At 44.3% G+C, this 25,562-nt stretch overlaps 1 protein-coding gene across 4 annotated transcripts in view; it reads right to left on the bottom strand.

Moving 5' to 3' along the window:
- Nucleotides 1-25,562, bottom strand: part of TCF20 (transcription factor 20) — a 100,259-nt gene that overhangs the window by 22,281 nt on the left and 52,416 nt on the right. For 3 of the 4 annotated variants that reach the window (XM_003783142.3, XM_023509389.1, XM_023509388.1), the window contains exon 2: nucleotides 18,177-23,903. In XM_003783142.3, coding sequence (XP_003783190.1) covers nucleotides 18,177-23,867 — 5,691 coding nt within the window. In that variant the 5' untranslated portion in view covers nucleotides 23,868-23,903. The remainder of the gene's footprint in view (nucleotides 1-18,176; nucleotides 23,904-25,562) is intronic. The other variant, XM_012801116.2, reaches the window with a different exon arrangement.

Here is a 25,562-nt window from a genome sequence, read left to right as displayed (position 1 = left end):
AAAAAAAAAAGAAAACCACTGGTCTAAAAATTCAACTCCCCAGCTTTTTAGATGCAGGAAAGAGCTGCAGAGAGATGTAATGACTGGTTGAGCTAGGATTCCAGGTTTCCTGAGAGCCATTTAGTGCTTTCTCACTATATTTCCAACTCCTACAGAACAATTTATAGGTCATGGATTGTGGTAGGCAGAATTATGGCTTCCCAAAGATGTCCATTCCAATGCCCAGAACCTGTGCCCTTAAAGGCAAAATAAACTACAGATGAGATTAAGTTCAAGACCTTAAGATGGGAAGAACATGTGAGACTATGCAGGTAGGCTCAATCTAATCACATGGGTCCACAAAAGTAGGAACCTCTACCAGAGGGATTCAGCGTCACTGGCTTTAGGAAGACATGATGGCGGGAGTGAGCTAGGAGAGATGCAATGCTGCCAGCTTCAAAGATGAAAGAAGGACTGGTGAGCCAAGAAAGCACACTCTTCCCTAAAGCCTCGAGAAAGGAGCACAGCTAAGCCCGCACTTTAACCTAGCCCAGTGAGACACCTGTGTTGGACTTCTAACCTTCAGAACTATTAAGACAAACAAGTTTGTGGTGATGATAGACAACTAATATGTGGGGATTTAATGAAAATCTCATAATGAGAGAGGTGACTGTTTCCTTTCCTTTTACTTTCTTTCCAGTAACAAATTTCTCTCTCATGGAAATACCTACAATTTGATTCATTTTTCTTTTCTTTCTTTCTTTTTTTTTTTTGAGATGTTGTGGTGTCAGACTATCTCACAGCAACCTCAAACTCCAGGGTTCAATTGATCCTCCTGCCTCAGCTAAGTAGTTGAGACTATAGGCACCAACAACCAAGCCAGGCTAATTTTTCTATTTTTAGTAGAGACTGGGTCTTGCACTTAACTCAGGCTGGTCTTGAACTCCTGAGCTGAAGCTATCCTCCCTCCTCAGCCTCCTAGAGTACTAGGATTATAGGTGTGAGTCACGTACCCAGACTTTTTTTTTTTTCGAGAAAGGGTCTCACTCATTCTGATAACCAGGCTGGAGTGCAGTGTTAAAATTATAGACTGCAATTCAAACTCATGGACTCAAGCGAACCTCTTGTCTCAGCCTCCTAAGTAGCTGGAACTATAGGCAAGCACCACCAAGCCTGGCTAATTAAAATGTTTCTTGTAGAGACAGATGCAGTAATGTTGTCCAGGCTGGTCTTTAACTCCTGGCCTCAAGCAATCTCCTGCCTCAGCTTCCCAAAGCGTTGGCATTGTAACTATGGGCCACTGCATCCAGCTTCACTCTTCTTGTCTTTTAAAGTTTTTTTAAGATACAGGTTTATTTATTTATTTGTGGTTTTTGGCCAGGGCTGGGTTTGAACTCGCCACCTCTGGCATATGGGGCCAGCGCCCTACTCCTTTGAGCCAAAGGCGCTGCCCGAGCTTCACTTTTCATTAGGCAAATTTTGGCATCAAGATCACTGAAGATGAGACTCTGGGTCTTTTTTTTTTGGAGACAGAGTCTTATTTTGTTGCCGTGGCATCACAGCTCACAGCAACCTCTAGCTCTTGGGCTTAGGCTATTCTCTTGCCTCAGCCTCCCGAGCAGCTAGGTCTATAGGCACCTGCCACAATGCCCGGCTATTTTTTCATTGCAGTTTGGCTGGGTCTGGGTTTGAACCCGCCACCCTCGGTATATGGGGCTGGCGCCCTACTCACTGAACCACAGACGCCGTCCATCTGGGTCTGTCTTCCCGTCCTTTTTTTCTAGTTGAAGAAAAACAGGCTAAAGCAAAGAGATCTGCAGATAACATAGCTAGTAACAAACATTTGAACTTCAATCTTTTTTCCCCTGAACCTCAAGTTCAACCTTCTTCATACCATACCATGTTGTCTTTTAGTTTCCTTCATTCCCTCAACTACCCATCTGAAAAGCCCTTCCTAAGTGTCAGGTGCTGAAGATAGAATGTAAAAACTTATCTCCATAATATCTTTTGTATCTGTTCTCTTCTTCTATCCAAAAATCTATACTGGCTAATCTATTTCCCTTTTTTTTTTTTGAGACAGAATCTCACTTTGTCACCCTCAGTGAAGTGCCATAGCATCATAGTCACAGCAACCTCAGTCTCTTGGGCTCAAGTGATCCTCTTGCCTCAGCCTCCCTAGAAGCTGAGACTACAGATGCCTGCTTGTAACACCTGGCTATTTTTTTTTTTTAAGAGATGGGGTCTTGTTCTTGCTCAGGCTGGTCTCAAACTCCTGAGTTCATATAATCCACCCGCCTTGGCCTCCCAGACAGAGTGCTAGGATTATAGGCCTAAGCCACTGCGCCCGGCCTCTGGTTAATCTAGTTCCAATTAGATTTTTATTCTTTACTTTTTGCTTGAAGCCACTATCTGTACTACCATTCTCCTATATTGCAGTGATATTCACTCCTAAGAGAGGTAAGTCCACAAGATACTGCTCCCCACACAAAGTGAGAGAGACGCAGTGGGGGCTTCAAGCACAGCATCAAGATACATTTTTCAAATAAGCAACAGTCTAAACTTCTGATGAGGTAAGATCTTTTAATAGTGAATTTTCCATTATTAAGGAAGGAAATAAGACCTACGTTTTAAGGAACTCTGACAAGAATTACACTTCTTGTTAATGTAAACTTGGGAAATACATTAGAAATATATTAGTAGTTTGGGGGGATGTTTAAACAGAAAGTGGCCAGACACCTAATCTGAATCTTCCACCAGCCCCTGTCTCAGAGATAGGGCTTGATGGCCTAAGGTGGCAAATTGCAAGGGCTGAATCAACTACGAGCCATTTAATCTGAGGGATGCTCCAAGGGAGAAGTCTACATGCCTCTTCATTCACAGAAAAGCTCTTTCTATGAGCTATGACAGCGACCCAAATCATCACTCTGTTTAATGAGCATCTTCTCAGAGCAGCCTCAAAGCACCAAAGCACTTGGGTCACAGTGTTATCAGCGCACTGACAACTGGTTCCGTTCAAGCCTCGCAGATTATACACTCTGCCACTCCTGTGCCCTGGATGGCTTTTATCCAGCACCGCACACATTCCTGCTCATGCCTTCAGCATTTACTTATTCACGTGTATCCATCTCCGATAAACTGAGATTCATTTTTGCATCCCCAGGGCCCAACACACGGTAAGTGCGGGCTCATGGAATGAATGAATGCAATGCTGGACAGACTGACAGCTGTGAGATAACTAACGAGGCTACTCTTCACGAAAAGTTAAGAAGCTGATGCTGGTAGAGCACGGAGAACGTGGAGTAAGATATGTATTAATTTTTGGCTATCAGCAAGAGTTTTTTTCCCTTTTAACTATGCCTCCTATATCTAGGACAGAAGGTGCTGCTGTCCTAGCTATGTATGACAATTATGTGGCAGCACTGAGGTCCACATACAACAAGAAGCTGCCCTTTAAGGCAGCGGTTCTCAACCTGTGGGTCCCAACCCCTTTTTAACCATGAAAATACAACCTGCATATCAGTATTTACATTACGATTCATAACAGTAGCAGAAGTAGCAACTAAAATGATTTTATGGTTGGGGGTCACCACAACATGAGGAACTGTATTAAAGGGTCATGGCATTAGGATGGTTGAGAATCACAGCTTTAAGGGTTTGGGAGCATCTTTCTTTGCTGCAACTCTCCCTCCTATCAATCTTCTTTCAAGAGAACTTCAAGGTGTTGGTCAAAGTTGTAAGTGTACAACCCCGTATGTTTTTGTTTTTGCTTCCTTAGAGCTAGACATGCTCCCTGTGTTTCGTCATGAAGCCCAAGACTGGTTACAGCACTTTGCTGCCTGCCATTCCCCCAAAGATTTGGGAGGCAGGCTCTGTGCCAACCTCTGCAGCCTGTGTCAGAGCCCAGCACCATCGATGTGTCTCAGCCAACCTCAGAGGACCAGAGAAATACCAGTTCCTTTCAGGTCCATTTTTTTCAACGCTCCTGAAGGTGGATAGCGCACAGACTTAAAAGCTGCACTAGTGTTCGACAGCTGTCCCGGTGCCAATTTCAGATACTGAAACCATGAAATGCACATTTTAATAAATTCTGGTAGTACTAGCATGAAACATCAGTCAGCCATTAACTGGCTAAAGAAGCGTGTAAACAAAAGTTCCAGGTTTGACTGGCTTTTTAGAATAAATGTTGTGGGTGTAATATAAATATTATTCCAGTATAATGCAGCACAGTGGCTAGTGGATAAAGAGACTGAGGTGTCAGCACATGCATGAAAGTCAAAAGTCACTACATTAATTTTATCATCTGTATAATGGGAGCAGCAATATTTGTTTCGACTTCTTTTTAATGTTGTCTGAAATAACTGTGAAAGTGTTTTGTAAACTAGAAAGTTACGTAATTGTTAGGACTTAAAACAATATACAGGGTGTCCATGAAGTGCTGTGCAATTAAATTGCACACTATTTTAAATTGTAAATGAATTTTATGGTCACCCTGTAGAAAATACATCTTCAGCAGTAAGTGTTATATTATTGGCAATTACTGATGTCAAAATCTGACATAATACATACCAAGTATAGCCTACTAAATTAAGACAGATTAAGTTGTAAGTTATTTTTTTGGAAGGAATTTTTTATCCTAGAATATTGCCTGAAACAAGGAGACACTGGGTGGGCCTGGACACTTGCTGTCACAGTTGTTTATAGCTTCCGGATGTTTCAGTAGTAGTTTATCTCCAAGGGTGTGGATGGTCAGTTCTTGGCCAAATCTCTAGATATTTCACATCTTAGCTACTGCTACAACTTTACTGCATCCTCCCTCCTGCTTCTTCTACTCTTAACCGATAGATACACAAGAACAATTTTTGAAGTTTTTTGAAGCATTTTGCATTGGAAGGTATTAAATAAATGGGGGCTAAAACTACATACAGCCACATACAAATTAAACACTAGCAAGAGTTCAAAAGTATTGAAAACTACCCAAGAGGCATACAGAACACACTAGAATGAGAAGACCACCATAGGCTCGCCTGCACACACTGCCGTGCTGGTTAAGTGGCAAGACTTGAGGACCATGGTTCCTTTGCTGCCTGCACTAGTCATCTGCCATGTGCTTCCCAGCCACAGATCTCCTAGCCTTCCCCAAACTCACGTTAGAATAACCTAAAACAATCTACTGCGGCTGCCTCTGGACCCTCTGCTGCCACATGGATTTGAGATCCAGCTGACAGTACTGGTCTTCACAACACAACTACAGACAAATAGCCTTCTCTGCCTCTTGGGACACAGTCATCTGCTTCCATCAAAAGAAGCAGAGAAAAGTAGTCACACACTTTCTTTAATCCTATCACCTTTGAAATATAAAATAACCCCAAATATTTTATTTATTTTTTTGAGATACAGTCTCACTTTGTCACTCTCAAGTGGAATACTGTGGTGTCATAGCTCATAGCAACCTCAAGTGGGCTCAAGTGATTCTCTTGCCTCAGCTTCCCAAGTAACTGGGACTACAGGCGTCCGCCACAATGCCCAGCTAGTTTTTAGAGACAGGGTCTCAGTCTTGCTCAGGCTGGTCTTGAACCTGTGAGCTCAGGCAATCTACCCGCCTCAGTCTCCCAAGTGCTGGGATTATAGGCATGAGCCACTGGGCCTGACAAATAACCTGAAATGAAATTGTCCTATGAGATGCCCACTCTCCTCCCATAAAACTCCTAATCAAAAAGTAGTTCTGCTGTTGACCCTGAGCAGTATCTGTTGCTTTGAGAAAGCCTTTCAGATCACATTATAAATTTAACAAGGGTCTCTGTAGCTGAGTGTTGACTGGCCCTAGAAGTGGTGCAAAATGCACAGAAAGCATGACCAAGGTCAAAATCTAAGTGCAGCTGCTTTGGCAGCCTCTGCCACCTATGACCCTGGCCTATTTTGAGCCATGAGGAAAGCCTATTCCCTTAATTTTCTTCCTACTGTACCCATAGGTGGGATAGCCTGTCTGCAGTATATGGTGAAGTTAGGCCTTTAATCAGCTTAGAAGACTTGGAATGAAAATGTTATTTCCCTTGAAAAATAGTCAGGCATTGTGGTGGGTGCCTGTAGTCCCAGCTCTTAGGGAGGCTGGGGCAAGAGGATCAATTGAGTTCCAGAGTTTGAGGTTGCTGTGAACTATGACGCCATATCACTCTACACAGGGCAAAAAAGTGAGACTCTGTCTCAAGAGAAAAAGAAATTATGATAATGTCCTTCCTTGTCTTTCCGTATTTCATCTTCTAAAGAGAGAACACCAGAATTTAGCTACAACCTTGAGCAGATAAAGAACATATTTAACATACACATGGCTTACACAATGGATGTGTTCATCATTCAGCAAACAAATAATGCAAAGTTAATGGGTCTGAGACAAAGGTGGGAAAGGATATTTCTTTAGATTACTATACCATATATACTTCTTTCTGTTATTTTGCTTTATAAATCCAGATTTTTACCCATTAAGCTGGTTGAAAGTAAGGTGGATCTGCTGTTATGTGAAGGGAGCCTTCGGAACACAGGACAAAAGGCCAGGGAGGTGCTCCTTTACAGAATCATGAAATGCGAGGCCTTGCTGATGGGAAGAGTTTGGGCATTCAGGGAAATGCATATAAGAGTCTGTATTTAGACATTTTGGAGATAAAACCGATAGGACTTGATAACAAATGGCTATGGGGTCTGTAAGATATGCTGCAGTGAATCAAGTGTCTGGTGGTGTAAAGGGGCACATCCCTATTATGAAATTAACTTATACCTTTTATATGAAAGCTATAACCTTATAACAGCCTAAGAATATGGGGAGGGGGAGGGAAAAGGGAGGGGAGAATGGGTGGAGGGAGGGGGATTGGAGGGATCACTTCTGTGGTTTATCTTACAAGGGTACAAGTGAATCTTTCTAAGAGTAGAATATAAACATTTGAACACAATAACTAAGAAAATGACATGAAGGCTATGTTAACCAGTTTGATGGAAGTGTTTCAGATTATGTGTGAAAACACCACACTGTATGCCAGAAGTGCATTAATGTACATAGTTAACATTCAATAAAAAAGAAAAAAAGAATATTCTCATAAGACAATAGGAAGAGGCTAGACTTTACCAAAGTGACTACAGGATACAACCTAGAACTTGCTCTTTACAATAAATCTCTGCTAGCAAGCTTTTCCCCCATATCATTTGTTTTGCTTAAAGCAGAGGGCAGAAAAAGAAAAACTCCAGTCAAAGAAGGATTTCACTTAGTTTAACTGACATTCACTGTCTATGCCTTCCTTGTATTTGGGGGTATTTTTCTTGGCTTCTATCTCAAAAATACAGGCAGTCTAAAACAGACAAAGACACAAAGTGAGGAAAATGTAGAGAAAGCTGAGGAGGAAAGGAAGTTCTGGGAATTCTTCAGAGGAGCAGAGGTGTCCATGGAAGCCGCCGTGGAGGCGTAACAGCAGCAGAGTGGTCCAGGGAGAAAGAGAAAGATCTGGTCCCAACTCTCAGGGGCTTACAGGAGCCTGCAAGTGAGTTTCTTTAAATTTTGGTTTTCTCAGAAGTACAAGGGGGATAATACCCAGCTGGGGGAAAGGGGGAGGGGATCTTTTGTTATTTAAGGATATACAGATGAGGGCAAAAAAACCTGAATGTGCTTAACAACAAAGGAAAAGAGTATTTTCAAAAGGGCATTTAGGCCATTCCTAAGACACTGTATAAAAACAGAAAGGGAAAAATACAACCAGTAGTGATCCCTATCATTTTCTGTTACTCCCCAGCCCCACGTGAAATGGATGACTCCCTGCAACCTGTAGGGCCCTCTGGGCTCACCTGTAAGGCTGTGGGCAGCAGTGAGGATGCCCTGTACACCTGGGAGGAGCTCACAGTTAAAACAATCGCCTACTGGTGATTAAATCACACCCAGCTATTTTGCTGCTTACAGGCCAGGCACAGCTATTTAGCAACTTAACCCACTCGCAGCTATCTATGTTCATATGCACACTTTACTGATGTAAATGTACCAACATGTGAGACTGAGGCAGGGTACTGGTAATTATTTCTACCAAGGTGCCCACAAAGGGGAAAGTTCATAATTATCAAGCATGGAATGAACTCCAACTATGGATGCAGTAGGCATAGATACTGGCCACTTGCCTCACTGAGAATTTTAAATGTTCTAGAATTCCCTACCTCTAAATCTCATGGGTTTTGAACTTTCAGGTTCAGGAATAATAAACTTAGTAAGACAAAATAAAGCAGTATAAAGCAACTTACCAAATAAAAAAAGACTTCCTTGCCATAATTTAAGTTAAAACTACTCCTCAAGCCAGGTGCAGTGGCTCACGCCTGTAATCCCAGCACTTTGGGAGGCTTAGACAGGTGGATTGCTTGAGCTCAGGAGTTCAAGATCAGCCTGAGTTAAGAGACCCCATCTCTACTAAACATAGAAAAAACTAGCCAGGCATTGTGGCAGATACCTGTAGTCCTAGCTATTTGAGAAGCTGAGGCAGGAGAATCACTCAAATCCAAGAGTTTGAGGTTGCTGTGAGCTATGATGCCATAGCACTCTAGCCAAGGCAACAGAGTGAAACTGTCTCCAAAAAAACAAAACAAAACAAAAAAACAAACAAACAAACAAAACCAACAACAACAAAAAAGTCCAAACAAAAAGAACCTATTCCCTATCCCTCTTCTAGATTATTAAACCTAACTCAAGAAGGCTTGGTTTAATCACTTTTCTCTTGCATAAAATGCATACGTATTGTTTGCCATGTTAATATATATTCTCATAACTAAAAAAATCAATACAAGTTTCACCAGTGGCATTTCTTAGGGCTAAGCAGACTTGCTTCTTTTCCCCTGAAGCAGTGTGCATTTTCTCTTACCCACAGGTATACACACTCCATTAAGATAATTCTCATCTTAGGGTTTCTTTCATAGCCCCAGTAGAAAACTTGCTGAAAACATTATATATTTTTATCTAAGGAAGCTTTTCCATGTTAAGAAGAAAAAGGACTTGTGTTCTTTAAGAAGTCAGAAAGGAAGAATAAAGAGTGCTAAAGTCCAGGGCCAGGTTTAAGTCAGTAATTAGCACTTTTCCTCTGAAAGAGAGGAGAGACACCTGAGCTGAGCCCAGCAGGAGGAAGAGCCCTGTGGCAGCTGTTTCTCTAAGTACAGAAAGATAAATGCTTATAGAAAGTTTAAACACTGAAGTTTAAGTAGCACAAAATCATGTACTGGCATATTTTTATTTTACCCTTTGCTTAAACAGTGGATTAGCTTATAGAGAGAAATTATTTGGGCCTTCTGAATCTAAAAAAGCAGCTTTTTAAAGAAATTACCCTCCAGGGAAGTGACTCTTGGTATAAGCTGCTTCTCGCCATGGCTTACCCCATCTAGGAGTTGGGTCTGTGCTTCCAGAAAGCCAATTACTGGAAGCTGCTTATTCACGAGGTGTTCGAGGTGTTCGTATGGAAATGTTTACAGTTTCTAGAAACGACAAACCTGCTGCCACAAAAAGATTCCTTTAACAAGATTTCAAATCTGTGAAGACCCTACCAGAACAGAAATCTCCACAGTTGTTTCCAACACTTGGCTGTGGAATTCTCTCTATTGGCATTTCTAAGTTCCCCTTTCTTCCCCTTCTACTTCACCAGGCTGCCCATCTGTCCATCTTCCCAAACAGATTAAAGTCTTGTCAGACTCTATTCCCAGAAGCAGTGAGTGAGTTTTCCAAAGGCAAGTGTAGGCTAACAAGAGAGACAGTGGAGATGCCCTTAGGAGGTGCAGAAAAAAAACTAAGATGTCTTGGCATATTTAAGTATTGCCAATGCAACTCTATAGGGTCGCTGGTCCCTAAGACCAGCACCCTAAACCTCTCATCCAGGCTTTAGTGGGGGCCACTCAGTGAGGTGATAACATAAGACACATCCTTACAGCCCATCACGTCACTCTCACTCCCACAGTACAAGCCTAACCCAAGGCCTTTTCTTCCAGGACACTTGGTACTGAAAAGAAAAAGTTGGTCCAAATTAGAATGGAAATTCTGGCACCTACATCTACAACTAGATTATGGACTCACGCTGAGTTTTCAGAATTGATTCTAGCATTTCACAAAGTGTTGCTCTCTGTCACCTGCACCAGTATCATCCAAAGCTTGTGGTGAAATTGCAGACTGGGTGCCATCCTAGGAGAGGCTGTGTGGCTGGCAGTCTAAATGTTTCTTACCCTCAAGAAAGTTTGAGAACCATTGGTTCAATCCACCTTCATGAATATGGATATTTTATTCTTCATCTGTCTTAGAAAATTACCACTGAAGTAGGAAGAAGATATTCAGCAAGAATCCAGTCCTCACTTTTCCTTTTTTTTTTTTGAGCCAGAGTTTCACTATGTGGCTCTCGGTAGAGTGCTGTGGCGTCACAGCTCACAGCAACCTCAGACTCTTGGGCTTAAACGATTCTCTTGCCTCAGCCTCTGGAGTAGCTGGGACTACTGGTGCCTGCCCCAATACCCAGCTATTTTTGTTATTATTGTGGTTGTCATTGTTTTTAGCAGGCCTGGGCTGGGTTCAAACCGGCCAACCCCCACGTATGTGGCTGGTGCCCTAACTACTGAGCTAGGGGCACTGAACCCCAAACCTCACTTTAACAGAAAAGAAAATGGACATTTGGAAGCAACATGACCAAGATTAGAAACGTGGAGTAATTTCAATATGTTTCTTCCTCCACTTCCAATTTTTCAGTGTCTACTGACCATGGGGACAGATCTCATTTATCCAGTAACCTGATAAGGTAGTTATTATCCTCATCATACAGGTTAAGAAACTGAGCTGAGAGGCTAAATAACTAACATTAAAGTTCTCCAAAAAGCCAGTATGTCCGGACAAAGGATAAAATGAGATCTGTAAGATTCTTTAATCATTACCCCTTGCTAACCATCTCTAGTGTTGTCAAAGACTAACTATTGGGTAACTCCAAGAGCCTCTTACGCTCTTGTGTGGGCAGCGAATGGGAATTACATGATGAAAGAGGATTCCATCACAGGAGTTTTCTTCTATGAATGAGATTAGAAAGAAGCAAAAAGCAGAAGACAGCATTAGCCAAATTAGTGAAATTGTCTGAAAATACATCAACTACTTTTGAAATCAGCTTGAACAAGAATACCCCATCTCTACAAGATAGAAAAAATCAGCCAGGTATGGCGGTTCATGCCTGTAGTTCCAGCTGCTTGGAGGCTGAGGCAGGAGGGTTGCTTGAACCCAGCAGTTTAAGGTTGCGGTGAGCTAGGCTGATGCCACAGCATTCTAGCCTGGGCGAGAGAGTAATACTGTTTTGGGGGGAAAATTTACAGAGAGTGCCAAAAAAAGTCTATACAATTTAAGAAAGGAAAACTATTAAAACTGTAATACTCAATACGTATTGATAACAAAAGATAAATACAAGTCATGTTTGAGTATCTTTTGTAACTGTAGAAATTAAACGTGACTTGTGTATAACTTTAAGACAGTTTTTTCCTTTCTTAAAATGTATCTACATTTTTTTTGCACTCTCTGAATGTATATGGGGGTGTGTGTGTATACAAAAGTATGTGTGACTTGACTGAGGGATTTCAGAGTTCCCAAATTAAGGAGCTCAAGACAACAAATGGTGTTTGCTGGTCATCTCAGAGCTCCTTGAGGGGCCGTGGGGAAAGTAAGTGTGTGGCTGGACCATTTCCTGGAGCTCTCTAGAACTAGTTTAGAAGGTCTCGAATGTAAAAGTCTTCTCAAGCTGGGCAACAAGATCTTGTTGGTATATTCACCTTAAATGGAACTCTCTTTTTTCCAAAGGAGGGATAAGATGAGGTAGGTCTGGCAGAGAATTCTGGGTCAGCAATCAGTGAATTCCACTCCTAGGAGATGATTCCCTTTAATGAGAAGAGTTCTGGCAGCACTACTAACAGCCATGCCTGGCCAGGAGGCAAAGCTGAAGCACCAGGGGTTTATAAAGGTATCAATCAACAATCACAGTGCATAATGGCCGCCCTGCACTGTACTCCTCAGGCTCTACCTTGGACTCTAACGTGTGACCCTCCCGGGGCATGATGGCCGCCCTGCACTGTACTCCTCAGGCTCTACCGTGGATGCTAACGTGTAACCCTCCCGGGGCATGATGGCCACCCTGCACTGTACCCCTCAGGCTCCACCGTGGACTCTAACGTGTAACCCTCCCAGGGCATGATGGCCGCCCTGCACTGTACCCCTCAGGCTCTACCGTGGACTCTAACATATAACCCTGTCTGATGGGTTGCAGGGGTTTTGTATTGCTCCTGAATTAAAGGTTGAGTCATTCAAACACAACAGAGCACTCTAGAGTTTGTATATTTTCTGTATATTAACTCTTATTTTGGGAAGGAGGGGGAGCACTGGTGTATTTGCCCTGAATCATCCTGTGGGTATACCACACAAATTCAGAATTCTTAATTGCTGTGGGTCTCCCTTGCAGTGCAGACTTGTGAAAAAGAAGTTTACTTAAAAAACAACTTTCTCACACCTGTAATTCTGGCTATTCAGGAGACTGAGGCGGGAGGATCATCTGAAGATAGGAGTTTGAGACTGGGCAAGAGCAAGACACTATCTCTACAAAAAAAATAGAAAAATTAACAGGGCATCATAGCATATACCTGTAGTCTCAGCTACTTGGAAGGCTGAGACTGGAGGATGGACTGAGATTAGAGGCTGCAGTGGGCTATGATGACGCCACTGTACTCTCTCCACAATGACAGAGCAAGTCTCTGCCTCAAAAAAAGACTACAACTTCCCAAGGAGGTTGGCAAGAATGTAATTGGGAGGGGCACCTTCCTGTAGGTAGTGGATAGGGAAAAGCAACAGGCAAAGGCCAGCTCTTCCATCAGTAGGACGGTGCTGGGCATGCAACCTCAAGGGATCCATGGCCACCAGACCCTCATCTGCCACAACCCTGGAGACCTTCTCATTCTTAAATGTGACTTATAGATACCAAGTTATACCTCTGCATGTTGAGAGGCAATTACCTCTGTAACATCAGTGATGTCAGAGGTCATTGTGGATTCACAAATATACTCAGGCAAATAAACATAGGCCAAAGGTTGACAGAAGCAATGTGGAATGCGTAGAAATGAATGAAATCTATATATCCCATGCTCAGAAAATGAAACAGATCGGAGGCCATTATTTCTTTCTTTTTTTTTTTTTTTTTGAGACAAGGTCTTGATCTGTCTCTTGGGCTAGAATGCAGCCCTGGCCTCCCACAGTGCTGGGATTATAGGTGTGAGCCACTGCATCCCACTGAAGGCCATTTTTAAATACAGGAATGTTCTATATTTGTTTTCAGTAAGTTTCTGAGTAGTATGACACAGAGAAAGGCGTTACTATCTCTTGAGAATTTCACATTATTTTGTTTAATATTATGCTTGTCAAAACAGCTGATAAATACATAGACCAAAATGGATTTCTAATGAAATCTACGTGGCCTTATCTTACATGATAGGATTGCAGGCATGCTCATTAAGCAAGACCAAAATTGAAGGCATCTGCTAAAACCCAGGACGATAAAACTAGACTCTAACTGACCTTGACAAATGAAAACATCATCTATCAAATTAAATGAAAGAAGGCAAGTTAGTGTAATTTTAATTTGTTCTTGAGTACATTAAAAAAGGAGTAAAAGCTACATAAATAAAACAAAAAGATCTTGTAGTCATAATGGAGTATCAGCTCAAAGAGCCCACAAGTCTAATTTTTGAAGTCATCTTAAAATTCAGTACATCACCAGCCTATACTGAGCATGAGTATATACTGAGCCTATACTGAGTGTGACTCATTGAGTCAGTGAGTCAATTTTTATTCTGAGGGGAAAGGAATATGTTCTCCCTCCCTGTCTCAACAGAGTGGCTTGTGAGAATAAAACAGATGTGCAAATGTTTTGAAAAAGTAAATTCAAAATATAAAGTGAGTTCTCTACACTTAAAGAGGGGTGTACACTAAAATAGAAGGGGGAAAAAACTAAAAAAAATCTTAAGTGAGTACAATATAAGGAAATAAGCTTAATGCCATGTATGAGATTTATTTCGGACTGGCCAACTACTTGCATTCTGAAACCTGTGAAGGAACCAATGTGTGAAACCTGTGTGAACCAATTCACACTCCCTGACCAGGCAGCGGCAGAGTCTCTGCTATACGGAGACATTGCAGAGTCAAACTTCTGTTTTTATACCTTTTGGCTCTCCATCTTTACCCCTTAGAGAATATAATTAATTTGAAGCACTTCTGAAACAGCTAAGGCAGTAACTACTATCTTAAAAACAAAAATTACTTTCAGCGTTCATTACCTAAAGAGTCCCATCTTCGACTAGTCAGTCACTAAAAGCTGTGGAGAGTGAGAAGACTGGTTTATCTTATTCAGTGTATTTGTGGTAATTATAATGTTTCTGATTTTATTTTGGGATCAAATCTGGCAAGCAGTAGATGAACAGTCACTTTCTGAAGGCAGGCCTCGTGTTGCCTGCCTTTTGGGACAGCTGGCTGTGGCTGAAGGTGGCTGCAGTGTTATAAAGAGCCTTTCACTTTCTCTACACTAGACTTGGACTGAGACACAAGATCCAGGGATTTGCTGGGCAGGATTTAGCCTATTTATTGGTTACCAATTATTGCTATAGAATGCCCAAAAGTTTACACATAAGAATTAAATGCTGTAATAAACAATGGCAGATGGTTATATACACAAATAATCAAAACAAAACAAACAAACAAAACTGCCAAATACCGTAACTTTCAAAGAAAAATGGGAAGCAGGCAATCAATTTTGGCAAGATGATGATTACTGGATTGTAATGAGTGCTCAAATTAAACTATGTAAAGAATTTTGTACTTCAGGGTCTTTTGTTTATTGTTTCTTTTAAAGACAGGGCCTCACTGCGTTGACCAGGCCTGAGTGTGGTGATGCAATCATAGCTCATTTTAACCTTCAACTCCTGGGCTCAAGTGACCCTTCTGCCTCATCCTCCTAAGAAGCTGGTATGTACCACCATGCCAGCTATTTTTTTTACTTTTTGTACAGACAGGGTCTTGGTCTTGCTCAAGCTGGCTCGAACTCGTGACTTCAAGGGATCCTCCTAGGCTGCCCAGAATGCTAAGATACAGCTAGGAGCCACTATACTTGGCCCTGTACTTTTTATTATAGTCTTCTTCTTTGCTAAGATTATATATTTTAGGAATAATACAATGACAAAATGCAGTGTTTTAGGGGGAGGTGTGTGAGGAAGGGAAAGGTTAATATGACGTATCCAAGAACACCATGATCCTGACTGACAAAATCCTTATTAACTATGACCGGAAGTCATTTATATATTTGCCAATATAAGTTAATACAAAAACTCTCATCTGATTAAATATAGTAGACCACTGATTTATACATCTGGTTTCCCCATCCTCTGCCACACACACACAAACACACACACACACAACACAAAGAGATAAACTTGCAAGACAAAGTGAGGACAAGGAGAATGAAACAGGAGATAAACAAGAGACAAGAGGTATTCAAATTCTGAAAGGTAGAAACAGGATGAGCAAAAGAATTAAGTGCCATTCAGTGGACAGAGGACACAGTGATGAACACAGTCAGTCACTAGAAAGTCAGTCCCCTTATGGCACATAGTCTAGGAAGACACCAGTGTCTCAGGAAGGAGGGTGCAAGATGGGGATGGAAAATGAAACTCCAGCTCAAAGTGTGACAGAAGCCTTAGATCCCTAAGCCTGCCCAGTTAAACTAGGTCACTATCTCCACCAGAGGGGCAGATGGCACACTCTAACAGAGGGGAGGACATCAAAGACTGCACCCCGAATGAGACCACACCCCCACCCCACAACCCTATAACCCCCTTCTATACTTGGCTTTCAGGATACTGGTAGGTAAGGTTCAATCTCTAGATAGAAAAATCTCAAGGTTTTCCTCTGGGAAAATTACAAGCTTTACTCATACTGCAACACAGAGCTTCAAACTACTTGTTTTTAGCATCTCTTTCTCTCCTAAAAATACAAGTGGGTGGCCAAGGATAACCAGGCATTTGAAGTACTAACAAGAAAGAGGAAATAGAAAACAGACAAGAGGATTCTAAACTACAAAAACCATATTATAATATTTTCAAGAAGAGAAGCTTATAGCCGTAAACCAGGCTCTAGTTATTTTTAAAACATCAGTACATTCAGAGAAGAAAAAGCTCTTCGAAATATCAGTAAATAAAAGGTGATGATAAAGTTGAAGCACAGAGAAATTAGAACAAAAAGACAAAGAGAACAGAAGAAAAAAGATAAAAAGCCAGATATCAATGCTGGAGATACATTAACTTATTAATAGGCAAGGTAGAGAAAACAGAGGGAAAAACATTATCAAATAACAAACACATGACAAATTTCCTGAACTGAAAGATGTCTGTTTATAGATGGGAAGATCTCATGGAGCAGCTAGCAGAATGAATGAAGAAACCTCCTTGAGACTTAACCATGTTGATATGTCAGAACCTGAAGGAAAACAAGAAGATCCTCAAACTTTCCAGAGGACAAAAGCAGAAAACAAATAAAGAACTGAAAAATCAGAATAGCTCTAGTCTTTTTTTTTCTTTTGGCCAGGGCTGGGTTTGAACCCACCACCTCCAGTATATGGGGCTGGTGCCTTACTCCTTTGAGCCACAAGTGCTGCCCCAGAATAGCTCTAGTCTTCTCAAACACAACACTGGAAGCTAGACGACAGGTTAGGAATAGTGACTTCAAGATACGGTGAGAAGGCTCGGCACCTGTAGCTCAAGTGGCTAAGGCGCCAGCCATGTACACCCAAGGTGGTGGGTTCGAATCAAGCCCGGGCCCGCCAAACAACAATGACGGCTGCAACCAAAAAATAGCCGGGCATTGTGGCAGGTGCCTGTGGTCCCAGCTACTTGGGAGGCTGAGGCAGGAGACTCACTTGAGCCCAGGTTGGAGGTTGCTGTGAGCTGAGATGCCACGGCACTCTACCCAGGGGGACAGCTTGAGGCTCCTGTCTAAAAAAAAAAAAAAAAAAGATAGGGTGAGAAAAGTACTTTAAATCTAGAATTCCATACCAAAGTGACTCCCTGTGAGCACAAGGACTCCCAGTGATAAAGATGTATTCAGATGTAGAGATCTCAGTACTTTCACCCCCCAAGGCACTTTTTCTCGTGAAACCACTGAAAGATGATGTGCTCTAGTAAATGAAGGTCCACTTTAAGAAAGGGGGAGACATAGGATTCAGGAAACAGTCAATAGAGGAGAGAAGAAAATGATGTGGACCATGAGCTGGCTCAGGGTAAGAGCTATTAAATGGACCTGAGGAATAAATAACCCAACTGGAAAATTTGGAACAGAAGGATGTGTGGCCCAAGAAAGTAAAAGGAAATGACAATATGCATTAGTGATCCTAAAGAAATAAAATATTTTAGAAGAAAGGAAATAGAATCACAGTATACTTCATGAGTATAGTTTTCAAAAAATAATAAAAAGATCAGTAAGTACTATCAATAGTAGTAAAAGCTAAAATTATGGCTTGGTGCCTATGGCTCAAGTGGCTAAGGTGCCAGTCACATACACTTGAGCTGAGGGTTTGAATCCAGCCCGGGCCTGACAAACAACAATGACAGCTGCAACCAAAAAATAGCTGGGCGTTGTGGCGGGCGCCTGTGGTCCCAGCTACTTGGGACGCAGAGGCAGAAGAATTGCTTGAGCCCAGGAGTTCGAGGGTGCAGTGAGCTGTGATGCGACGGCACTCTACCCAGGGTGACAGCTTGAGGCTCTGTCTCAAAAAAAAAAAAAAAGCTAAAATTATCCAGAAAGAGAAGAAACTAGCAGTGGAAGCAACTTTTGAAAGTTGCCTGTTGAGAGTGAATGCCTTCTTAGAAGCAGGAATCAGGCTGGAGGAGAGTGAGAGAGGGACATTTGTTTTTTAAAAAGCTTTATAAATGGGTATTACTTTGTAATCTATGGACATGTATTACTGATGAAAATAAAAGTTAAGCAAATCTTCCAAATTACCTATCTCATTTTCTGTCTATCATTCAGGATTAGTGCCTTTAACTCAGAGGAATAACCCTGTTGATAAATAATAAAAAGATGGAACAAATGGGACCAAAAAGAAGTAACAAAACTGCCAAGCTCCTAAGAAATTTCTCTTACTCACCATTTCTCTGGCTATTTCCAGCGCTTCCTGCAGGCCATACAGCCTGCCACAAACCAGGTAGATTCCATTGGCCCAGAGAATACAACCCTCATGGACCCAAAATTCATTGCTGTCAAGAGGTAGTTCAGGGATTTGTAACTCCAGCTCAGGGCCACCTTCTGAAGTGGTGGGCACAGAGGGCTTTGAGTCCAAAGCAGTCTTTTCGCTGCTGCCCTCAGTGGCTGCTTTTTTACAAGGAAGCCCCCTGGACAAGGACCGGGGGCCTCCGCCACAGTCTTCTGAGCGGTGGCGCCGCTTAAACCTGGGGTGTGTGGCCAGGCTCCTCTGCTCCTTCTGCTGCTGCTGCTGTTCCTCTTCCTCCTCAGTGTCCGTCTTGGAGCCGTTAGAAGCACTTTTGTGCCGTACCTTAACTTTGCTCTGCATTTCCGAGGCTCTCTTAGGAGGCGGATTCTTCGGGAGAGTGGCTGCATAATCTTGAGGATAAAAGGGTCCAAACAGGTCACCCATATTCCGGTAACTGGCCCACTTGCCACACAGACAGCAAACCAGGTGCCCCATAACAGAAGACTCTGTCACAACAGGTCCCTGCAGCATGAAGGATGAAGCTGGGAGTGCCTTGCTTTCAGTGCTGCTGGGTGGAGGGGTCAGTGACCTCTGACCCTTCCGACCCCTCACCAATTTGGTTTGTTCTTCTTCTTCCGCATTGATGATTGTACAAACGGCTCCAAGTTCACACTTATTTACTACATGAATATAAGGGAAAAAAGACTTGTTCTTGGCATCAGTTTTATCCAGTGGCTGGGTGGCATACTTGAGTTTGATCTCCGGTTCTTGGGGTTCTACAATGGGAACTGCTTGCTTGGTTTTTCGCTTCCTTGGCTGGGCCCCAGGCTTTCTTCTCTCCCTCCTTTGCCTCTGCTTTTTTGGCTTTGGCTCTCCATCTGCAGAACCTTCTGGTATTTGAGGGGGCTGAGGGGGTGGAGGCGGTGGCTGCTGTTGTTTCTTTTGCTTATTCACACTACCAATGGGTCTACCCTTCTTTTTTCCTGATGGGAAATATCCCTTTGGGGGGAAACCCTCTTGTTTGGGTGAAATTGTAACTGTATCGTTCTCTTTCTCTTCAGTCTTGGGGTTTGCCTCAGGGGCCAGGATGCCCACTGGAGGTACATTCTTTGAGTCAGGAAAGATTAAAGGTGCTGTTCCACCCAAGGAACCATCTGGTCTCCCTTGGCTACTACCAGGTTTTTGTGAGGTTGCAGATGACACAACACCAGGGGCTTCCTTTCCAGTAGTAACTGTTTCTGGATGTGTCTCTGTCTTTACTTTGTCATCCCCGCCGTTACGCCACTCTTCTGAAGACCTTGGAAGAGGTTTCTCAATGTTCAATTCTTGGTTTGTTGGACCAGCTAGGTCAGCTACTACCTCACCTTTTCTTTTCTCCATCTCAGCATCCTGAACAGCAATGCTCCCACCTTCTGGAGGACCACTCTTTAAAGACAGGATGTCATCAAGTGTAACTGTGTCTCCTCCAGCCTCCGCACTGTTGGAGGATGCACTCCTCCTAATATTTGGGGACGTGATCTTCTGAACTATAGCTTCCAATTTCAATCCCCGTCCTTTCCGTGGGGGCAGTATTTTGGTTTTAGCAGGGCTTGTGAGGGTAACAGCAGGGCAGTTTCTATTATCTGGACTTGGAAAGTCCTTGGAAGAATCTCTCTTAGGGACAGACTTGATATCCTGACTGTGAGAGAGGTGGGCGTAGGAATTGAATGACTTCTCTGGGCCTTCTTTTGATGAGTGAAGGAGGCGCCCCCTATCATCAGTGTTGCTGTTCTTTATATCTTGTGACTGTCTCTTACTGGGAATCGGAGAGATGAAAGAACGGACACGCCTCCTCATGATTAAGGGGTTTTGAGAAGAATGATCCTCTTGGCCTGGAAGCCTTAGCATAACATTACTGGGTTTGGAGGACTGTGTAGACTCGGCTAGTCCATGTCCATCAGCTTCATGGGGTGGCCCATACCTTTTCTGACTGGACATTCCTGGAGGACCACTGCTTTTGGCTGGAGAAGTTTGCCGAGAAAGATCCCAACAAGATTCCTGTTGTAACTTCTGGGAGCTATGCTTTAATTCCATGCTTTTGTTAGGCAGACCGTCACTTGACATGAGGCAGCGCCCTGCCTCCTGAGCGCTGGGGTCGTGGTAAGTCCCCACCGGTGGGCCATACATCATACCATCTTTGTCATTTTTCAGAGGGCTCCGTACTCTGTCAAGAAACTGCTGCTGCCTTGGACTCTTCCGGAGCCCCTCCTGCCTGTGCTGTGCTGCAGCAATCACTCCCTGGGCAGAAGTGCTGCTCCAGTCTTTATACTCCTCCTGCTGCTGTTGGTACATCTGTCTCTTATAATGGAGCTGAGAATTCAAACCTGCATTAGGGTCCCCATAAGCATGAGCCCGAGTGTTTGTGTGATAGGCAGAGGCCAGGCTTTCTGAGTTGGGAGAAAAGGGAGCATGTAAGGAACTCCTGTTGGCCCGCTCTGAAAAGGTCATATGTGGATTCATGTGATGAGGGTCTCCCCCTGGGCCTCTGCTCCTTCCAGGAGACATCTTCAACTTTTCTGCAAAGTCATGATACTGAGAAGGGGACCGACCCCTCAAACCCTCTCGACCACCAACTCTGCCAGGGACCCGCCGCATTGGTGTGGGTCTGCTGTCTTGTGGGCCATAGTCTGAAAGGGAATCATGGGTTGCTGCTCCAGGGCTGGCATTACCACGGTAAGACTCATGCTTGATGCTAGTAGGATGGCAGTGGTCTCCAGATTTCTTGCTGTTGAAACTAGCTTGTGATTTGGATTGTTCAAAGTCTTCCTCTTTTATCTGCCCACTCTGGGATTTCAGCTTTGTTTCCATGGACACTAACCCACCTGGAAGAATAACTGACTGACTTAAACTTGGATTGAGTCGTTCATTCCTCCCAATTCTGGTGTCGGCACCCATGTGTCCTAGTGAGTGAGCCCCTGGGTCCCTGACAATCTGTCTTAGTGGAGAAATATCACAGATCACTGATCTTCTTTCAGAGAGGGAACCCCCAGGCTCATGAGCTGATGACTGAGATTCTATTTCAAACTTTCTGGGAATTGGATAGTCAGCCAAATTGATCTGTTTCATTTCAGAAGCTGTGCTGCTTGATTTCCTTTCCCAGGGGCCCCAGTGTGGGTTTTCTAAGAGAGAGCCAATACTTTTGTTCAGAAGACCCCTGCTAGCTAATTCATTGGTTTGACTCACTAGAACATTGGGCCTTGTGGTTCCTTCTAGGCCACTAGCCATCCCCTGATGCTCCTGAGCACTCCTGGAATATCTCCTGTCAGGGTGGTGATGGTAACCCTGGAGCACTTCTTGGAGAAGGCTTGGGAACTTCTCATTTCTACCCTTTCGTTCTCCATGGCCAGTGAAATCCCCCTTTTCTTGCCCTGTAGGATACTGAGGAAAGCCACTGACATTTCGCGGCACAGCTGACCCAAAACTATCTTTGTAACTATAGCGCAGGCTTCCAGGAGATTTGCTAGGCTCAGTCCTTCCTGTAAAACCAGGGCCGACTGTGGAGTGGCCACTCTGGCCATTTCCCTCTCCATTATGGTTGGAATTGTTATCTCCATTCTTATTTCCTTTGCTCCCTCCTCCTGGAGGCTCTGGCTGTGGAAGTGATGTGTGGCTGGCTTCCTTTGCCCCACCATTGCTAGGTGGCCTTTGAGTGGCTGCAGTATCATCTTCTTGGGAGCCTTTATCTTGTCCACCAGGCTTTTCCACCCGACTTGTCATGGCTTCTCGGGAGACAATCACCCCAACTGTCTTCTCATTGACTTTTGGGTTCCCCTCTGATGACGACGGTGTGTCCTTAGCACCCGGCGAGGTAGCCTCTTCTCTTGCTGTGGGACTAGTGCTGAGTCTGGGGGGTTCATTCTGAGCACCTGGTGCTGGGGAGGAGGCAGCTTTCTCTGAGGTTCCACCCTTATAGGTGGTGTCAGAGCTAGTGCTCTGGCCACTCAACTGCCGCACTCTCTCACCTTGGTCCTCTGAACTGCTGGAGCAGCCCCCATCCAGTGACTCTGCCATAGGGGACTTCAGCTGTTCTTCAGGCTGTGAGGAGCCTTCAGAGTTTGTGCAGCTATCTGCTTTCTTGGAAGATGAGGGCCTCTTGGAGGTCTTCTTCTGAGGAGTCAGGGCATCAGAAAGTAACATGTGCTGGACAGTATTAGGAAGATTGGCCACTTGAGTACTCAAGGCACTCAAACTACTCAACCCAGGATCTGTCAGTCGCTTTTCTGGCACCCCTTCTAGTCCAAACCCTTTGAAGCCTGCAGCATGAGAATTAGGACTGGGTAGCATTGATGGGGTTGGACTGAGTTGTGGCATTAACTGTAAAATTCTGTTTCGAGAGCCCATGGGCACACTGCCTTGCCCACACTGGAGATTCTCCCCACTCTGCATTAGAGGAGATGGGGTAGAGCTACAGCTTGGAGACTGAACTACAGAGGCAGCTGGAGAAGGGTTAGAAATGGGGCTGAAGTTTTGGTGAAACTGCATGGGGGACCTCACAGGAACCTCGGGCTGGCTATACTGCCCCACCTGGCTTTGCAGGGGCAGCTTGGTGGCAGCGTTGGGATACTGCATCACGTGCTGAGGAGGATGCTGCTGTTGCTGTTGTTGTTGTTGTTGCTGCTGCTGCTGCTGCTGCTGCTGCCCCTGCTGGGTCCCTTGCGGAATCTTTGCCTGTTCAAAATTCTTCATGGATTGAGGCTGATAGCTGTAATTCGACTGTGTGCCGTAAGCCTGTGCGTTAGAACCCACATTATGTCCTTCATACTGAGATCCAGCATTCACACTGTAACTGCCATCATAGCTCTGTCCAGACTGACTAAAACGCTGTGGTGAAGGGAAGGAGGAGGAAGAAGAAGAAGAAGCAGAAGACTGGTAGTGTTGGCCAAACTGACCCACTCTTAACTGGTAACCAGCAGCAGAGGATGGCAGAGTTGAGGGCCGCTGCATTGGCTGGAGATGGGACGAGCTGGACACTGGCTGCCCCGTAGCTTGTGGTAGAGGCTGATGGGATTGGTAAAGCTGTTGTCTCAACTGCTGTACTTGCTGCTGCTGCTGCTGCTGCTGCTGCTGCTGGCTAGAAGCCTGTTGTTGGTACTGAGCACTCCCTGGAGAGAAAGGCCCTGTGTAATCCTGCTGATAATGAGAAACACCACCAAGAGCAGAGTGCTGTGCTTGAAATTGGCCCACATGACCCTCACTCCCATACTGATTGCCAAAGCTGCTTCCCTGGGGGGGTCCATAGCTCTGCACAGGCCCAGAAGGCCTTCGCTGAGGAGGCTGTGGGGTTCCCGTGGCCACATGGTCTTTGTTGCCTGCCATGTAGTAAAAATCTCCAGCCTCTTTCCTGAAACCCTGGTAACTTTGGTGGCCAGAGGTTTCACTGGCCATTGCTGCAGCAGTAGCTGCTGCTCCTCGTCGTCCACCACTACTGCCACTGCCACTGCTGCCACTACCACCACCTGTACCCCCGAAATTCTGGAACATCTGGGCCTGACGAGGGCTGAACTCTTCTATCCGAGATGAGCTGTGTACCTCCTGTGGGTAGCTCTGCTGGTTTCCGTGGTAACTGCTTTGCTCTCGAAAGGACTGCATACTGTTCAACAGCACAGAAGCAGGCCAACAGCCCTCCTAGAAATAGGAAAAAAGGGGAGGGGAAAGCATTAGACATGTACCTCCTGAGCACAATTAAAATCAAGTATAGATGAGGGGGAGGGTCTAGAAGGGATAAGGTAATTCAGATAACCAGATGAAGTTGACTGGTTTGAACTTCATCTCCTTTTATTTTTTATCCTATTTCTTTTCTTTTTTTTTTTTTTTTTTTTGAGACGGAGCCTCAAGCTATCCCCCTGGGTAGAGTGCCATGGCATCACACTCACAGCAACCTCCAACTCCTGGGCTCAAGCGAGTCTCCTGCCTCCACCTCCCAAGTAGCTGGGACTACAGGCGCCCACCACAACGCCTGGCCATTTTTTGGTTGCAGCCATCATTGTTGTTTGGCGGGCCCGGGCTGGGGATTCGAACCCGCCACCTTAGGTGTATGTGGCTGGCGCCTTAGCTGCTTGAGCCACAGGCGCTATCCTATTTCTTAAAATGCAAATATGCAGAAATGGCCCAGGGTGAAGCAGGAGTCTTTGGTAGAATGAAGACAAACACTCTGGGTGTATGCAAATTCAATATAGTAAAAACTTCATTATTAGACAAATGAGCTCTCAAAACTAAACTGGGTTACAGTATGAGGCCAGTGTCATTACTGTAAATGAAAAATAGCAATTTTTAATAAGTCTTCCAGTTATGGTACAGGTAGGAAAAACCACTTTCATTTCTTCCCTTTCATGTACTAGACTGACCACTGAGCTGAGAGTCTCCAATAACAATGAGGCTGTCACTCTACTGGCTGCCCATTCCCACCCCTGACATTGAGAAATAGAGTTGGCCTGAGAATGGAAGCCAGTTCCTTATGTCCAAACATACATTATTATAGACTCAATGTAATGACTAGTGACCCCAGGACACTTAACCCTTATCAATGGGGTCCTTATGCTATAGGCAACCACACAAACTTTGGAGTCAATCTCTTCTTCACCCTTTCTACCATCCACTCTCAATTACCAAAGGGCTAGACTTAAAAGTGAGGGAATAGCAGTGACTATTATTCCAGATACTCATTTTACAGATGAAATGGATGCAGAGCTCACAACATTCTATGCAGCAGGGCCAAGGGGATGGCACGGCAACCCCCACAGGCCATATTCTTTTCCTTTTTGGAGATAGAGTCTCAGTTTGTCGCCCTTGGTAGAGTGTCGTGGCCTCACAGCTCACAACAACCTCAAACTCTTGGGCTCAAGGGATTCTCTTCCTCAGCCTCCCAACCACAGGTACCCACCACAATGCCCAGCTATTTTTAGAGACGAGGTCTCACTCTGGCAATCCACCTGCCTCAGTCTCCCAGAGTGCTAGAATTACAAGAGTGAGCCACTGTGCCTAGTCCCATAAGCCACGTTCCTAACACCAAACTGCTCAGAGGATCTTCACACGGTCAGTACAGATGGCACTTGTCCCACTAAAGTTCAGCCTTGAAAGTGGGTGGCGGCTCGGCACCTATAGCTCAACTGGCTAAGGCGCCAGCCACGTACACCTAAGGTGGCGGGTTCGAATCCCCAGCCCGGACCGCCAAACAACAATGACAGCTTCAACCAAAAAATAGCCGGGCGTTGTGGCGGGCGCCTGTGGTCCCAGCTACTTGGGAGGCGGAGGCAGGAGACTCGCTTGAGCCCAGGAGTTGGAGGT

Source organism: Otolemur garnettii, unplaced genomic scaffold, assembly GCF_000181295.1.
Source record: "Otolemur garnettii isolate 467f Iridium unplaced genomic scaffold, OtoGar3 scaffold00007, whole genome shotgun sequence".
NCBI classification, from domain to species: Eukaryota; Metazoa; Chordata; class Mammalia; order Primates; family Galagidae; genus Otolemur; species Otolemur garnettii.
The sequence above is the reverse complement of the archived record's forward strand: the minus strand, read 5'-3'. Positions and strand labels throughout refer to the sequence as shown.